We start from the raw sequence: 19,194 nt of genomic DNA on the forward strand, positions 1-19,194 counted from the left end.
CCCATGCTAAACTACCTGCTCTCCATGCTACCTCTCACACTCACATCCGAATTCCACAAACGCCTAGACAAAAGCATCAACATGTTCCTCTGGGGAGGGAAAAAACCAAGAATGAGCCTAGCGAAACTCAGACTCAGAAAAGAACAAGGCGGACTGAACCTCACAAACTACAAAGCCTTCCAGAAGGCATCCCTGGCCAAACAGGGTCTACACTGGACTGCCCCCACGCCAGACTACATGCCGGTGTGGCTGGACCTGGAAAGGTGTATTCTGGGTGGCGCAGACCCAATTATGGCCCTCACGGCCCACAAGCACCCAGAAGCCAAAAACGCAATAATTCACAACACAAAGATAGCGCTGTTAAGAGTAGACAGGGAAATGGCAGTGAGTATCAAAGGCACCAAATGGGAATCTCTGTGGCATAACACCAAAGTCACATACAAAGGGAAAACACTAGACAGCAAGGTATGGCGAAGCAGAGGCATCACTACGCCTTCGCAACTAGAGGCAGGGAACAACCCACTCTCCTACACGGCACTACAGCAGTCAACCCCCCTACCTAACAAGGAGTTCTACGAATTCCTCAAAATAAAAGCAGCTGTCACCAAAGCAGGACTAACGAAACAAACACCCACCATCATACAATACGCGCAAAACTTAAACAAGACGGGCCACCAAACAGCACAAATCTACAAGCTAATCACACCACGCACCACAACCCTAAACAACAAGACGCTGGTATTCGGGGAGGAGACCATACAGAGACAGCTGAACGAAGTAGAAAGAGCCAAACTATGGACGACAGCGTCCAAAAACAAAATCACACCACAGCTAGCACAAACCAAATATTGGCTACTCCACAGGTTGCACTGGACACCAGCGAAACTAGGGAGGGTTGGAGCCAGTGATAGCAGCACATGTTGGAACTGCCAGAGGGCCACGGGAGATCTATCTCACATGCTATACGAGTGCACCAAAGTCAAAGCTTTCTGGGGCAAGGTCTATAACGTCATAGACACAATAACGGGAAGTAAGATACAAAGAGGACTGGCCGGGGTAGCCACTGCCTTCCTAGCAACAGAACTCCAGTCCAAAGAAGTACGAGACCTGGTCGATGTACTTCTAACGGCTGCAGTGAAAACGATTTTGGGTAACTGGAAGGACACCAGCAAAGCCACTTTCAAGCGCTGGTTCAACTGGGTAACCTTCCTCCGGGGGCAGATAATATCACCGCCAAGCAAAAGGCGGCAAATCATACGGCCAAGGAGAACATGTGGGAAGCTCTCGACGCATACTTGGAACGATAACCCCCCCCCCCCTCTCTTTTCTTTCTCTCTTCCTTTTCCTCTCTCAGGCCCCGCCAGGCCGCAATCTTGCAAGACCAGTACAAGTATTAAGAATGTTTTTCTATGGATATGTAAAATTTATTTTCAATAAAAATATTTTGAAAAAAAAAAAAAAAAGAATTGCAGATTTGGCCGCCTTTAGACCACTTGTTTACTGGATTTGATTAAGGGTCACGCCAGAGTTAAAGGAATTTAGAGATTGCCTCGCTGAATTGCTATGTATTAGGGGTGCCAAGTCAATACCTTGGGTCAAATTTGTTTCTGACTGGTTTTTATAAGCTAGGGCTGACAAGGTTATGGATAAACCCAGAAAGAATGTGTAAACTTGATCTTAATACCATTAAATCTACTTATTGGATTTACATTCAAGATACTCATTTAAATAACCAATTAACTGGCACACTAACAAATAGATATTAAACCTTTTCCCGTTATGAGGAGCTTTTAGATTTTGTTTCTTCTCCTCCAGCCAAAAGTCATTATATCCGCTTTCGACTTGGCACTCTACCCCTGAGATCAATAACTAGCCGATGGCGTAAGGCCCTCGGCCCTAGCATCTGTCCGGTGTGTGGCTTGGCAGACAAAGGTGAGGTACACATATTATTATTCTGTCCTAGTTATCGTGGTCTGCGCCGGAAATTGAATATTCCCATATGTCGAAACTTGAAATTGACAAAATATTTAGTGGCTTTTATAATTTTAGAGTGACACTACCTCAGTAATAGTTATTCCTTCGAGCACATTTTTACAGGCAGTCTGGCACAAACGTGGCAGACTACTGACTGTGCCTTCATGCAGCTGTAATTACACTCTGTAGAGTGATTACAGCAGGTCTTGCAGACAGCGCATGTGCGGAAGCTCGACCTAAGAAATGAACAAAGACTTCTCTACCTGTTAACGTTTTTGGATGCAGTCGCCGATCTTATACCGTGTGTAATATAGAGGGCGAGGCAACAAATTAACACTTAGAGCCGAGCCATAGCCGAGCCATAGCCAAATCAAGCCGAGCAGAGGGTCCGGCTTAGCTCATGGCATGCAAATCGTGCAGCAAACATCATGTGAAATTATGATAGTCTCTTGAAAATCAAAAAAATATATATTTGGTAACATGCTAAAACCTTTCACCTTAGTACATAAGAGTATGTCACTGCATTGAGGCGCATTTATTAAAAGTGATAGTTGTTAAACAGGAATCTAAAAAAATGTATGACTCCCAGCCTGATGACTTTGCCATTAGTCAACTAAGAGGCAGGTCATTTGACATGTGCACCCTAAATGTGGGCTACATTGTTATTACATATGAAACAACATTGTAGAGCATTACATCAAAGTCAAGGTTTTCTGTACAGCATACATCTAGAGCTAATTTATTTCAAAGTGCTCTCATTTGCAATTATAAAGAACAAGCATTGGCATAGCCAATATGTCTCACTTTTGGGACCTTAGAAGTATTTAGTTATGCAGCACAATATCCTTGGTGCAACAACATCAGCTATTGCATGGCTAAACCTTGTATCTTATAAGTGTTTAGCCATGCAACAGTTGATGTTGCACCAAGGATATTGCGCTGCCTAACTAAATACTTATAAGGTCCCAAACTCGAGACCCATTGGCAATGCCAATGCTTGTTTCTTGTGCAAAAATATGAAATTACATTAAAAAGTGTAAACTGAACTGAATTAAAAAAGTAAAGATGCCATTGTCTAAGGCTGTTGTGCATGTTTGTCAAAAAAGTAAACAAAAAAAGTATTCATCATAAGGACAAATTAAAACAAAAACCATAAAATGAAAGCAGAGCTTGGCTGACCAGCCATATATTGAAGTGGACATTTACAGTAGATATGCACATGTGCAAAAACAAAATGATATCCCTGTCAGTAAAGTTAGCCATTGCGGAAGGGGGCTGGCCTACTGCCCTGTGCTGTATACTGAAGCTGGTGCACATAGGACTGTTCCCATGAGGCACAGGGTCAGAGCTGATTTGCATATAGCCAGTGTCTAACCCAGGGTGGTGTGGAGTGCAAAAAAACGATGGATTTAGGCCCAGATCCTTGTACTGGGGTGAATGTATGACATTGTTCTACATTCTGTCCATCAACTGTGTTTTTTGCACATAGGATTGCATTCTGCTCTTTAACAAGGAGCATACCCACATACACAGTATCTGTCTTTAGTGCGGGGTTATATTATGGCAATGTGTGCTTTTTAAGACCAAAAATATTTCAGATTTTAGCCAATGTATTTTTTGTATAGATTGGCAAGGGCCTGGTAAATGGGCCAGGAATAACGTTTCACACGAAAACATGACAAAGCAAACTGTGGCAATGTTTTGTTGTTGCATTGGCTGCATGACCAGAAGGGGCTTTCGAACCCCTGCCTCAGCCCTCCAGCTGCCTGAGCGACTTCCGGTAAACTGCACAGGTAAACTGCAGTTCTGGACAATAATCCCATGTGCACGCCTATGCTACATTTAAAGGGAACGTTAAGCGCATCCATGAGCTGGAATGTGCGCCAAGAGGTAAGTCTAGCGTCCAATCAGTGACACTGTACTCCAGGCTGGGGGTTCAGAAGAGTCAGTTGGGAATGGTGCATTAGAGCACAGTTCTTTCGATACACACATCACAGACCAGAGGGCCTTCTCATGGTGCAAAGACTTTTAGCATCAGAGTGTGGCATAAGTATGCTTCTTTCACGTGGTGCAGTGCCCGGCGGTGTTGTTGACTTGCCAGCGCTTTGCCAACAATAAGGCTTTGGTGCTGTTTTGTGCGCATGATGTTGAGGCGGGCCTCTACAACCATCGCTGTATGAGTACAAACATTTATTTGTATGTAAGGCTACAACAGTGGTGTGTGGTGTCGGTGTTGTGAGTGTTGGACCAAGTGCAGAGGGATATCTGTAGAACGTCCTCAGTGCATAACTAGTTATCATCCAAAATTGGAGGTGCTTGAAAAATGTAGTGATGTTGAGCGGAATATAGAAGCAAGTTAGGCTGGCAGACAGGTAAACATCATCCGCTCACGTCACCTTTGTATAGTTAGATGAGGTAGGTGAATCAAGTACAGACGGGCTTAATATTCACAGTGTGCGTAGTATGTCAGTCTTTCAGTCTGCCATAACCTTATATGAGGTCACGTGTTACTGGCACTGTTGCCTGGCCTGAATCATAGTTAGCGGAGGTCTCAGGGCACCCGTCCACTTCACTGTCTGTGAGGCCAAGCGTCCGGCCTCAATAGCCATCATTCGATGTCTGCAACTGCAGGCTCAAGGGTCATCTTTAATAATGTTTAGGCCGATTTTGTTTGGGGAAGTAGTCATTTAAAGTCACGATAAACGTGGAAACAATCAGAAATCCAGTTCCTTAATTGCATTTGTAAATAATAATTAAAAGCTTAAAATGGCTCCTGTGATCATAGGCTCTAGGCTGAATCAGGGGCTTAGAGTGTGGCTACACCCTTGTGCTGCGCCCCTGGTAGGGTGCGCATAACAGTGCAAAAGGTTAGGGCCCAACAGGGTCAGAAAACGTGTGCGGAAAAAGAGCCCTTCTGAGGCAAGAACAGAAACTCTCCTGACACTCCTGAATGTCTACGGTTACGCCTCTCTTGCACTTTGTCCTTAGCATTATGGGAGGTAAAGCAGAGCCTGTAGAGAGGGCCACTGGAATTATGCGGCAGAAGGAGGCCAGATTATGCGGAAGGGTTGAGTCAATTATGCGGCAAGAAAAGGCAAAGTATGCAGCATAATGCAAAAGTGTTACTTCATTATTCAGTAATTTTGAAACTTGGTCACACTGCAGAGGCGCAACCAGAGCCACATTTCGGGGGGGGGGGGGGGGGCTAACAAAAAATTGGCAGGGGCTGAATCTTAAAGCAATAGGCAGAGTGGAGCCACAGGGGCTCTTAGGAGGGGTAAAACAACAACAGTGCCTCATTAACATGCAAATGGTCTTTTAAAGACCTGCAAAGTGCTTGGGTGCGGCTGTGTGTGTGCCAGGGAAGCTGTCTCATCGCGGGCTGCCACACCAATGGGGGGGGGGGGGGTCTTTGAAGCCCTGTGAGTCCAATGGGCGTTGTCCGCCTGTCACGCTGTCGGGGCACGGGTAGCAGCTCATTAGCACCAGTTTAACAGTAAACTTCCCACATATAGGAATTTCTCAGTTTTTGATCTTTCTATGTGTTCTGTTCTAGAAAGAGGAAAACGCCATCAATGATTGTTTTTGTGCAGGAAGGTGTCCCTTCCAGCACAAAAACAATTAGCTCTGCAACACAGGCACCCTTCCACCATGGTGCAAGGATGCCTGCATGGAGCTATCAGCCAATTTTGCACCAACACAGAAGAAAGCACAGGGATGCATCGTATTGCTGTAAATACAACACATCCCTCACGAGGGAGGCACTGATGAAAGTGGACAGGCGCATGGCGCAGAAGCTGAAAAGCACAGCATGGGAATCCATCTGGTTCAACACAAAAGTGACCTACCAGGGAGCGACATTGCATAATGACACATGGATCGAAAAAGGCATCAGCATCCCCAGCCAGACAGAAACCAAGCAAGGACCGCTGACGTTTCAGAACCTGCAGCAGCTACATGACCTCCCAAACCAAGAGCTCTACAACTTCCTAAAGATCAAGACAGCAATAACGAAAGCTAACTTACGCAGAGGAGAGCCAGGCATCATCAAATACCTGCAGCTCCTCAACTCAGCAGGTCACCAAACTGCAAAGATCTACAAGCTCCTGAGCCCATCTACGCTGGCACAGAACAAGACAGCCACTAATACATGGGAGACGCTCCTGGGCAGGCAACTGAATGAAATAGAACGAGCAAAGATGTGGAGCTCAGCGACAACAAACAAAGTCACCCCACAACTAGCGCAAACAAAATATTGGCTACTCCACAAGGCCTACTGGACGCCATCCAAGCTCCACAAGGGCGGCATCGCAGAATCAGACAAATGCTGGAACTGCCAGAAAGAAGAAGGTACCCTCGAACACCTCACCTTCACCTGCGTGAAAGTCAAGAGGTTCTGGACACAAATCAACACCTTCCTGAACGATATGCTCAAAACCGACCTAACAATCAGCTTCATGAGCCTGGCTACGGAACACCTAACAGCGAACCTAAAAAGTAGAGAAGAGAGAGAACTCCTAGACCTACTCCTCACAGCAGCCCTTAAAATAATCCTCACGAACTGGAAGAACACAGCCAAAGCAAACTTTAAAACATGGATTAATTGGGTCACTTTCCTGAGAGGAGCAGACAACATCACAGGCAACTTCTCGAAAGAACACAACGCCAAGCTACACATGTGGCGCCCACTCGATGACCACCTGAGGAAACCCCAGTAACCCCCCCCCCTCTCTCCCCCTCTTTCTCTTCTTTTTCCTCTTCCTCCCCTTCTTGTTATGGAGGGAAAACAAACGACAAGCGCGCGCATCCACAAATGGACTGTTATAGAAAGAACCGCTATTGTACGCACCACTGTATATATATATTTTTGTATGGTTTTTTTGTATGCCAATAAAAGTTTTTTAAATAAAAAAAAAATAAATAAAAAAAAAAAATACAACACATCCCTGCCCTTTCCTAATGACTGAGCAGGGCGCATCAAGATGGCTTGCAGTACCGAGCTGTCTCATTTTCTAGTAAATATGCCCTTATATGCGCATCTTTTCCTAGCGTTACTGTTGTTACTTATCATCCTATAAGTAGTCTCTTCTCTGTCTTGCCATGATTCAAGCTTTACATTCCATTCAGTTGTTTCCATACACATGCACTTGTAGTTTAACCTTACTTGCTAAACGATACTCAAGTATTAAATACATTGTTATCTATGCACACTGTTTATTAACGTAAATACACATTGACTCACATTGAATATTTTCGTAAATGTTGTATTAAATAGTCCCTGTGAGGATCAAATGCAGCACACGTTTTTGGGGAAGTATGTTTTTAATTGTGAATTATTTATGTACCCAATTGTTATACAATTCATTAGGGAAAACTTATGGTTTACAAATATATTGTCAACCGTGACAAAACTGTACTTAATGTCTGACCAAAGTAGTCCTTTTGGGCTTCAGAATACAAGATCGTTGCCTGTGCAGTAGACTGATTTTGGTACCTGCTTAAAACCATTCCTGGCACTCTGAAACATGCATTTCAAAGTGCTCCGCTTTGTTTTTCAGAGGAAGAGCGACCAGAGAGCTCGTCATTGTCACGTAGTACTAGTCATACAGGACTAGGTCCTCACTCCCCGCTCACCAAAAAGAAAAAGAAGGACCTGATGGAGATCCTGGATGAAGAAGCGCATGAGCTACTCTCTTATTTCAACCATCGCAACCTTGATGCTCTTCTGAGGGTTACAAGGAATACCCTGGAGTCAATCCGCAAACGTATCTACGCTTCCTCAATGATGAACTTTTTGGGTATGTTATTGCTTAAGGAAATCGATAAAAGGTGTTTTTGCATTTGAGTAATGTAGACCTATACATCACAAGTACTCCCACTTACTCCCAGTCTTCTGTTAAAAGGATAACGATCTGCTTTACATATCTTGACAACTTCTCTAGTTCTGGAGCATGATGACTAAAATACGTGAATTCGGTTTATTAAGAAGCATGGAACTTTGTGACACGTATCCAATCCCGCGTTCATTCACAAGAGTACCTTACCTTTGTTAGACCAGGAAGAGGAAATGCTTTGAGCAACTACTCCTCTGGTTTTTGAAGGTCACGCTACTGGCCTTGCGGATACTTTTTCCATCAGCTCATGCTGTTTTTGTGATATACAACATGCGAACATAGTTGGACATAGACAGGCGATCGTTCAATAGGTAATCAAAAAGATCCAAATCTGAAAGGATAGCAGAAGATTGTTCTAAAAGTATACCACATAATTGAGCAGCTCTTTAGGGTCCAGTCTGATGAGCGATGTATGGGGCATATTATCAAGCACGGCGTTAACATTATCGCCGCTTTAGCGGCAGAAAACTGCAGCTAAAGCGGCGATAATGGGCTTGATAATACACCGTAGAGAATTCCCATAGAAGCCCATGTTCACACCAGAACATGGGCTTCTATGGGAATTCACACGGGCGTATTATCAAGCCCATTATCACAGCTTTAGCAGCAGTTTACTCCCACTAAAGCGGCGATAATGTTAACTCTGTTTCTTGATAATATGCCCCTATGTGTTTTATTTGTTTTATTTGGCTCGCATAGCACTAAGGGGCATATGTAGGTAGGCATTTGCGATTCGCAAACGCCAAAATTCGGCGAATTTCTGCATTTGCGAATCGCAAATGGTGCTTTGGTATGTAGGTGCACATTAGCAAAATAAGGAATCGCAAAAATTCCGATTCCTTATTTTGCTCAAGCATTTAAGGAATCGCAATTTTGCGATTCCTTAAATGCTATGTAGGAGTGAATTTTAAAATGCGATTTTGGCTTAAGGAATCGCAAAATACCACCTACTCCAAGTAGATGGTATTTTGCGATTTCCTTTCAAAATGCATTTTTTGAAAAAATTCAGGGCGCACAGACATGCCCTTAGGGCATGTATGTGCGCCACATGTACTTAGAGGCACATTCCAGGGGTGCCACAGGTGTCCATTGGACACCCTGGCACCCTTGGAATTGCGATTCTCAAATTGCGATTTTCTCATAGAAAATCACAATTTGAGAATGTATCCCCATTCATTCCTATGGGCCTTTTAGCCCATAGGAATAAATGGGACACTCATTCCTTAATTGCGATTCCCAATTTGCTAATCGCAATTAAGGAATGTTAGAGATTCGCAAAAAAATTGCGAATTTTTACCTACATTCCATTTTGCTATTCTCAAATAGCGATTCCTTAAAAATCGCTATTTGAGGGGGCGTGGCTTCGGAGGCGATGAGCTAGGACGTGCCTTCTGAGAGCTCCGGTGCCCCACTGCCAGTTTAACACCTTGGCTGCTAGAGATATTTTCCTCCTGTGCTGCATTCCCTATTTTCCCATTATTCATGACGAGCTCACCTTGTCATGAGCACAGCTCAACCGTGCCTCATGACGAGCTGAGCTCGTCATGAGCAGCGAAGGGGTTAAGTAATCTTTGGCGGAGTTTGGGGGCAGAGCGGAGACCCCGAGAATGGTGGGGACCCCCGGAAAGTGGGGGCGTATGCGAAGTGCGTAGAGCGACCGATTGCCCTGCCTGGGGAGCTGGTGGTGCGTGGCGGAGGCCCTGGGAATAGCCGAGCCCGCCATTTTGGCTGACTGACCGGCGGTAGCCCCTCGCGTCCTGGCCCCGGCTGTGAGCTGTCAGCGGGTCCCGGCTGGAGACCGTGCGGGCGGAGGAGGGTGCCGGAGTGCGGCGTCGCCGGAGAGAGCACCGCAGAAGCCCGGCGGTGTCGGGTGCCTGGGCGAAGGTCGCGAGGCCCGGCGCGGCCTACAGAAGCCTCGGCCTGCAGTAGCCTCGGAGCCTCAGAGCTGGTCGGTGAGCGGGCCCGGCGCTGCGGCCCCCTGGGCAGTCGGGGGGCTCCTGGAGGGCGGAGGCTCCCGGCCGGATCGCTGGTGGCCTGCTTGGAGGCCGTGGCAGCGGAGACGAGAGGTGAGCTGTCCTGCGCGCCGGCGGCCCGGCGAGTAGCTGCGCCCGCCATTTTGCGCCCCTCGCCGGAGCAAAGGTGCTTGAGGCGGAAGGACTGCCCCACTGTGGAACACGGCATCGGGTCCAGGCTGCACGGAGGGCCCAGGAGGAGTTGGCGTGAGGGTGCAGAGGCGACGATGGGCTGTGACTGCCGGGAGCCCCGGGGACTGACGCCGAGGCGAGCAGCGAAGGGCGGTGGACTGCTGCAGGCCCCCCGGGGGAGAGACGCGGTGCGGATCCGGGCCCTTGGTGGTGGAAGTGGGACTCGCCTTGCCTACAGACGCTGTGTGGTGGAAGAATAGTGCAGGATATTAAAAAAATCTCAGAGATCAATTTGGCCAATGTAACAAAGGAGTGTCAGAGGCTCATGCAGACCTGGGCCCACCTCCCTCTTTCCATCTTTGGCAGGGTAAACCTGGTCAAGCTGGTAGTGCTTCCTAAAATAACCTTCCTCTTTAATGTTATCCCACTACACTTTGACAAATCATTTATAGACAAGCTTCAGCAGGCCATCAATTCATTCATATGGGCCTATAGAGGGACCAGAATTGCCTTGAAGAAGTTGAGACGCAGGAGCGAGAAGGGAGGACTCTCGCTGCCGGATCTGCAATACTATGCTTGGCCCTTCCAACTATCCCAATCTAGGATGCTTTTAAAAAATCCGACGAGAGTTGGGGTAGGGGCAATGTTCTCAGCAATGCTAAAGGGTGCTAGTCTGTCCCAGGATGGTTTCCTGTTTAAATACAGAGAACCTAAATTATTTAAGAAGATCAAGTTAAAAGTTCTACAGGGAATGACAAGAACATGGGCAAATATTAGACGGCTGACGGGTCTTAGTTACTTTTCGAGTTTTGCCCCCCTGTGGGACTCCCCTTGTTCACCGGAGTGCCTAAAGGATAAACTAGCACTGCCACTTAGAGATGGCGGGCTGAAGATGCGGGGGGATTAAATCCAAGAGGGCACAATTTTACCCTGCTCAACGCTCACACCATTGTGGAGGGGGGACTCTCCAAATTTAAATACATCCAGCTTCAGAGCTGAGCCCAAAATCTGAAATCACCTATAGGTGTAGGTAACACCTTAGAGAAACAGCTGGTGGAAAGGCCAAGAGGAAAGAAGGAGGTCTCCATTTGGTATTGGAGCATTGAAGAGGCAATCGATGGTGACGTTAAATTGGCCGAGGAACTGTGAGCTGCGTGCCTACCGGATGAATCATGGGAACATCTTTGGCAAACATCTTTTAGTACTCTGTTTGCCACTGTTAAACCGGCATGGTTGAGAAGAAACCGCCTGTTTACGAACCACTGGGCCTATTTAACCCCCTTAAGGTTGTCGAAGATGACGGATGGGCCCCTAGTTAGTTGTGAGAAATGCAGCTTGGATAAAGCCTCTGATTTACATGTGCTTAAGGGGTGCCCGGCCATTGCAGACTTTTGGGAAAAAGTGGGCAAAACTATCTCAGATATCTTAGGCCTCCAAATTCAAATAAGCCTCTCCCTGACAATTTTTGAGATATCCAGCGAAGCTACGGGCCTAGCAAGGTCTTTCCTTTTTTACTCTGTGTTACTAGCCAGGAGGAAATATACAAAAAGTGGGTAGAATGTTCACCCCCATTGCACGCTGAGTGGTTGTCCTCGGTTTTCTTGACATCCAGGCTGGATCGGAGTGGGACCCAGAGCAGGAGTAAGAAAGCATTTTGGGATCTTCTATTGAAATGGTCATATGCTGAGATATGTGAGACCGGATAAGAAATCTAAAAACTATTTCCCCTTATAACGAATATGGGTCCTATGATTCTGCCTCTCTGGATCTCTCCCGACTGTGTTGGGCACTCCCCATTCCTCCAGTGCCAACATCAACAGTCGTCAGTGTTACCTGGACAATGTTGGAGAGTGACCGTGCCCTTTCTTTTGGGGCCTGTGCCATCCTAGTCCCCAGATGTACCGGTAGGTGGGTGCTTTCCCACCAGTTTTGCCTCCCCAATAACGTACAAGGTACTGGCGTCTAGTTTGCTCACTGTGGTCTGAGGTGAATGAGGATAAAAATATATATTTTTTAATAAAGGGGGCAAATGGGTTATGGTCACTCCAACCAGCCTCTAATACCCTATGCTCAACTACCAGATATAACAGGGATGAAGACATTAAAATGTTGTCCACAATAGTTTCATAACCCTTGCCAACATAAGTGGCAACCTTCAGGGAGCTAGGTAGCACCAGATTCAGGGATTGCTATAAAAAATGTGCCTGTTCCCCTTGTGGCGAGTGCTCAAAATGAGCAATAAGAAAAGTCTCCCCCCATGGATACATCCTGCAATAACTGGCAAACTTTTCTGCATAGATGATTGTTAAGATCGTCCATAATTTCTGTTGGAACAAACGAAAAAGAGCTTAAACCAGGTTCTAGGGAGCACGTCTCAAATTCACGATGGCCAAGCCCATAGACCTCAGAACTTGCTAAATGGCCATTTGGATTTTAAATGTTTAGGACAAGAAGATATGATTTATCAGAAAAGGTAAGTAAGACTGCTTCTAAATTAGAGGTATTCATCTTCATCTCGTCCATCTGACAATTCAAAGACAATTAAATTAAAGTACACACCCTCCCTTTGCCCAGCCGGAGACAATAACTGGCCAGAAGAAGTGAGCAAACCCATCTAAAAAGGGAGTCTTTTTACCTGACCAGATTTATTGGTAGGCCATTTCAGCGCATTAACTTTCTTCCCAAGCCCCGCTATATTCTAAGGCAAGAAACAAAGCTGGTCAGCATCCCTTTTAAGAGGGAAATCCCTCCCTTCACCCGTGAGGCATCGCTAGCGAGGGGTAGTCGGCTCACTTCCTCAAGGGTGTTAAATGCTTCAGATGTACTCTGTGAAGGGAGAGGAATAGCTGTTGGCGTTACAAACCCAGTATGAACCCTGTGATGACTTTGGCTCCTCAAGGAAGGAATGGGCCCTGGTGTGCTTAAATTGTGGGCTAAGTCTGGTCTATAGAAAAACCAAAGTGGCCGTGCGCCAGTGCTCTCTGTTGGATTAACTTTGCTTCCGCATAAGGCAAGAATTCTACCTACAACTCGGCTGTTGCTGAAGGTGATCACTATGCAGTCACCTGGTGTAGTGTTCGGGCCCCGCCCACCCTATTCTGGGGGCCATATTAATTGGAACACTCACATCTAGCCCTCCCCTTGTAGTCAACCACTATGTCACTTTATTTCTCAGCTGCTACAAATGTCCGCTCCCATTTACCTTAAGCAGGGGTACATTTACCAAGACTACCACATATGGTGTAGATTCAGAGGGAAGGTCCAGCTGATTAGTATTGGTCAGGTCGCTGACCTCCTTCGGGCAGACATTATACGACCCCTACTTTCCACTTTCGGGCAGGGCTAGAAGATGCTTTCACATTAATGGCTCACTGGACGTTAACAGACGGACTCTTTAGATGGACTCTTTATTAACGCCCAAGCAAGAGTCTTAAAAAAACTGCAGACTATACAGAACGCAGCAGCACGTCTCATTCTGGGAATTCCAAAATTTGCTCCTTTATCCAATGCCATTCCCAAACTACACTGGTTGACGATTCAGAACAGAGCCAGATTCAAATCCCAATGCATTGTATACAAAGTCCTAAACAAACAGGGTCCACAGTTCCTCAAAGACCACCTACGACCGTACCAACCCACACGCCAACTGCGCTCTACCAACAGTAACCAACTTATGGTACCTCGAACCAAAACTGTGATGTGGGGAGACCGACGGTTTGTAGTGGCGGCTTCTAAACTTTGGAATACCTTACCCCAGGACATTAGGGCATGTCCTACGCTACTCCAATTTCGCAAGAAATTAAAAACTTGGCTGTTCAATAAATAAACTTCCACATGACTCTAGGTATAGAATAATCATCAGAGCAAGGCAGTTTCAACCAGCCGGCAAATTATTTAGCGCCAAGACACCCCAGGGTATAAGCTGCGCTTTACAAATGCCAATAAATAAATAAATAAACAGAATCAGATTTCTCTACACCCACTGCCCCTTTGCCTATGATGTTATTATAGTCCTTGTCATCTCTGATTAGAGAAGGGGTGTGGGTAAAAGCCACAGGTCTAATCCCTACATGACAATTACCTTGGGATACATTATCCAGACGAGCAGTCCGGTGTATTTGACATGCTGGATGAATACAAATCTGATGCGAAAACATTTTTTCAATTAACCATTATTAAAATCAGTGATACTATTAAATAATGCTAGATATTAAGGTGAATGCAGCAACGTTAAGGCTTCTGTCAGGGATCATTTACAACTTCCAGCAATCTGTGACGAAATCAACTACATAATAGAAGCTTTTCCCGTATTTCACGTGGTATGTCATTGTTACTTTTGCTAAAATGAAACATATCAATATTAATATATACGTCTTTTTAAACCTTTTGATTTAGACAACGAGAATGCTGCAAAACAGACACAGAGCGTCCAACCAATTTTTCGAACGAGTATCACTTTGTCCATCCCAAACATCAGCATGGTACCAGCATTGGACGAGGTACAACAAACTCTCAACAAAGTGGTGGACTGCATACTCAATGTCTCAAAGGAAGTTGGGCAGTGGAGTAAAGATAGAATGTCAAAGGTTTGTCTCCTTTCTTTGTTTTACTTGAAAATATTATTAAATGTGATTATGTGCTGAATAATCGTAGCATCTTTTTCCATAGAAAAAGATGATGGACAGAAAAATAGCAGCCCTGCGTCTTGGTGGTAAAGGCAGTGACTCGGAGGAAGAAATTGGAGAGGCGGGGACTAAACCTTTTCATGGTAATAATTCATTTGTTTGTAGTGAATATTTTGGGAATTACCTATGAAAAGGGTATTTATTGAAGGGTGACAGACAAAACTAAACAACTTATACTTGCTTGCAGTCAAGAAAGCCATTCTCCACCTAGACAGAAATGATAATATTTATTATTGTAAATTGTATGTAAGCTGACCTATGGCCGGTACTCTGACCTTGTGGCCTAATTGGTAAAGATCAGTATCGAGCATGTTTGAGGTGAATGGGTAGGATGTTTCATGTAGTGCTATGATACATACACATCGTCGCTAAAACTTCAATCATTAGAAATATTGTGATGCTGCTGGTTGTATCAGTTCAACTTTACATCACACTTTATGATAACAATTCAACCCTATGTAGTTTCTGGGAAATGTATGTGTCATCAAAAGCCAGATCGTTTATTGTTGTCCTAAAGGGCATGTCTATCAAGCTTTGCAAATATGGAAAGCCTCCAGGTACAAATAGCCTGTGGACCTGCTATGCGACCTAGTATAGTACATGAAAATCCACCTAACTGGAGTGTAGCTTAATGATATCATAGAGCTACACTCCAGTTGTAGAGACAACTGTCGTGAGGGCATGGCCCTCGCGTCTGCAACTCCTGATGGCCTCCTGCATGGCAATCTGGCAGCAGCCTGAGCCCGGGGACCTTCTTGTCTACAGTGCTACCTACTAAAGCTCCCATCAGTGCTTTTCACTGGCTCATCCTGACTCTCGTGGCCCCCTCACGATGCCCTCGGAGGCAGTCCAACATTTCCAGCATGTGCTAGTCTCTAGGCCCTGTCCCCTGTGGGTGGCCGTTTTGGATTGAGGAGGCCTACCAACTTGACTACTACCTCGTGCCTACATCCCTCTGGTGGCCATCCTGGCTCGGGAAGGCCTACACATTGCTTCCCCTGTCGTGCCAGATTCCACCTGGCAGACATCTTGGATTGGGAAGGCCTGTTGATTGTTTCCTGCCTCGAACCTGCATCCCACAGGTAACAACCTCCTTTGGTGAGTGGCAGACACAGTGACTGTTCGTATAGCCTTTGCCTGCACTGAGGGCGCAAGGCGCACACCGTCTTCAGCTACCATGTCCACTGAAAGAAGGTCCATGTATAATGCTGCCGCATTTCTGAAGCCATCGTCCCCGTTCGATTTGTCTAAGAAGCACAATATTGGTGCTCGGTGGGCTGACTAGATCGAAAAATTTGACAGCTTCAGTGGAGCTCTGGACAAACACGAATAAACCAAGGTGATTACATAACTCAAGAACCTCGCGGGAGATGGCATCAAAGAGGCTCTCAAGAAGATCCCAAAATAAGAGGTCAACTTGTATCAAAAGGTGAAGAACGAGCTCACCAAGAAGTTCGACCCTGCCACAAATGTGGGCTATGAACGCTACACATTCAGCAAGATCTGCCAGCAACCAGGAGAGTCAATTGATGAATTTGTAGAGTGGCTGGAAAGCCTCCTCAAGAACTGCCAGTTCAACGAATTTTCCAGTAAGGAAGCCATGCGCCTCAGGATCATAAATGGCTGTCAATTGGAATCCTTCAGAAGACGCATGCTCAGAGAAACCCACTCTCTTGATAAGATGCTTGCTGCAGCCCGCGAGGAAGAGCACGCTGACAAGCAAGCAGCTGCCATGGAAGTGGGCATGACCACCAAAGCGACTGTGCTAGCCATAGGGAGCAGCCACGCAAAGACAAGCACAAGCCACTGCTCCTGGAACCTCCAAGAACATGATACAGGTGTCGCCTTGCATACCCTCACAACGGGAAATGCCCAGTCATCGGACAGATGTGCAATGGCTGTGGTAATTAAAACCAGTTCAGCCCATCTGCTGCGCCCAAGTGAAGCACCAGCCTTCCGCCTGCAGTAGACACATAGATGAAACAAGCAGTGTTAGCTGATGCTGTCACAAATCAGATGACAAACCCAGACATCATGTGCGGATTGTCATTTTAGGGCCCAGAGGCTTGCCACCCACTGCGCCTTCATCTCATAGCACCACTTCCCCAGTCAGGGATAGTGAGGAGGATGGCTACATCATGGTGATGTCTACACGCAGACATGTGGCCCCACGACTCACCATCACCCTTGCAGTAAATGGTTGCCCACTGAACTCAATCATCAAAAGTGGTGCTTTGGTCAAAGCCACCAGTAAGCAAGACCTAGCAGACCTCCAAGATTGCGTGAACTAGCTGACCAGGATTAGCCTTTAGCCGTGCCCATGGATTACATGGCGGGGTCCATGGTTTGAATCTGCTCTTCCAATGCAAGGTCCTCCACTTAATTTCCTTCAGCCATGCCCAGCCAGCACTGGTAAGCCCTTTCACTGCCCCCTGATCCTGTCCATTAACAATGTCCATTTGGCGAAGGCTGAAGGAAGCAGCCTTTTTCCAGCCTGTCACCTCTGTGCCCTTCGGCGCATAATATGTTGACAGGGTTAGGGGCACATGCTGTGACCTTTTTTTATGTCCTCATATCACCTCTAATGAGCACACTCCTTACATTAGACTGCCCGTGTGCCTTATACTGTAGCAGGCTCATTTCAGTAAGTTGTCTGAGCTTTGTCTCCGTGTCATGACCCCCCCAACCAGTTCTGACTTGAGAGGTATAATCATAGATGCAACCTTACTCAATCCGTTTTCAACAAATTCCAGAACCCTTCTTCCCTATCCCTGTCAAGCTTTTCTTTTGCTCCTTGAAACATTTTGATGACCTCCACCATTTGCATCAGAATGAGGGTATATATAAAGACCGCTTTTTACAGATCTTCCTCCTTGTCAAGAGAATTAGTTGCTTTGCCGAAAAAGGCACCCCTCATGCCTCCTGTTGCACCAAGCTGAAAATAATCATAGTTGGTCTTACCTCCGCGATCTTTCCCAAAGCGGCTGAGATTTACTTACTCACATACACAATTGGACTTTGTCAGCATCTCGAGCACCACACCTTCTTCCCCTGGGATCCTCGCTCCTTCTTATATTAGCCAACTTTAGAGTGGTCCAGCAGATTTAGTCACTGAGTAAAGCATATTCATTGCTACTTGCCGAAGGCTGTGACCTTTAACCACACCCTATGTACTGTTAATCTCTTCCCAGAGCTCTGTATCTTGTACCTGCTGGGTACATTTTCAGCCTTTCCCTGTGGGTATCATATGCAGTGTAAACTAGACATGCATACCAGCTATGCCTCTAAGTTGTTAAGGCTAGAGAATATGTAGAGAGGCATTTTCTTGGAGCCAGTTAGTGAAATTGGGCTGTATTCTTGGCGGTATCTTGGGTGACTACTGTAATTTACCCCTGACGCGAATGAATGAATAGTTTTATTGCGCGATTACTTAAAATCTTTTCCAATATTCCAAAACAACGTAATTGTATATACCCCCTTGAAACACTGATTGTCAAACCTACAGTTAATAATTGTACACAATTCCTAATATTTAAGAGAAGCAGTTAAAAAGAAAGAACACATTCATAGCTATCCACATTAAAAAACCACATGTAAAACCTGCGGTTAATAGTTGTACACAGTTCCTAGTCTTTAGGTTAACAGTAAAAAAAACAATGGCAACTGTTCATTATGCATATCTTGTGCCTGTTCTTTCTTCCTTCTTTTCCCTCTTTTTTCCTTTTGTATGTTTTAGTTTATGTCAATTAAAAAAGTGAAAAAAGGTAGCTATTAAAGTGCTAATGTGCTTGTTATACTTCACTGTGTTAAAGCGCACATTATAGCCTCCTGAGGACATCTTCACCTCCCAAGCCACTCAAACATTGTGTTTGGTTACTTGCCTTCTAATCGTGCAGGCTACAGTCAAAACCTCATGCCGACGCACGTGCCTCTGCTATATATTTCCCAAATGTGGCTAACTCAGAAGGTAAAGTACTGGAAAACAGTGCTTATACTCCTTCTGTGCATGTCCGTGCCCCCTTTAACAAAAGCGCGGGCTTTAACAATGTGCAACATGATTGTAACAGGACTGGGCAGCAACGAACCATGTGGGGCAGGGACTCCTCTCCATGCTTACAAAGTCTATACTAGCTATGTTTGCCAAAGATTTATACCTCAGATTTAGCTCCTTTGTTGGAAGGGGCACCAACCGGGCCCATTGGATATCTTTTAGGCACTTCCTTCCCAGTGCTTGGTTCAGATATGGCTGTATTCTATTTGCCTCATACGATGAGATTAAACTTGGCTTATCCCTTCCATGAACCAATTTTCCGTTGCAAAGACAAACGCCGCCACTGCTTTTTGCCTGTAGCTATTCCACGGATTGGCTGTTCCTTTGTATATTGGTTTAAGCACATCTTTTCGGCTTCCTGCTGGTGCTTTGAGGACTTGGTAATAATATTTTGCCTGTGTTCCCAAACATTCATCATTTTGCAGGACAAGGCCAAACATTAGACA

General features: G+C 45.7%; 1 protein-coding gene across 1 annotated transcript in view; it reads left to right on the forward strand.

Annotated features, from left to right (window-relative positions):
* DNAH5 (dynein axonemal heavy chain 5) overlaps positions 1-19,194 on the forward strand; it is a 5,174,212-nt gene that overhangs the window by 1,189,757 nt on the left and 3,965,261 nt on the right. The window contains exons 19-21 of the mRNA XM_078687662.1: positions 7,533-7,772; positions 14,408-14,598; positions 14,681-14,780. Of these exons, the coding sequence (XP_078543788.1) occupies positions 7,533-7,772; positions 14,408-14,598; positions 14,681-14,780 (531 nt within the window). The remainder of the gene's footprint in view (positions 1-7,532; positions 7,773-14,407; positions 14,599-14,680; positions 14,781-19,194) is intronic.

The sequence above is a fragment of the Lissotriton helveticus genome, chromosome 4_1, assembly GCF_964261635.1.
Source record: "Lissotriton helveticus chromosome 4_1, aLisHel1.1, whole genome shotgun sequence".
In the NCBI taxonomy this organism is placed as follows: domain Eukaryota; kingdom Metazoa; phylum Chordata; class Amphibia; order Caudata; family Salamandridae; genus Lissotriton; species Lissotriton helveticus.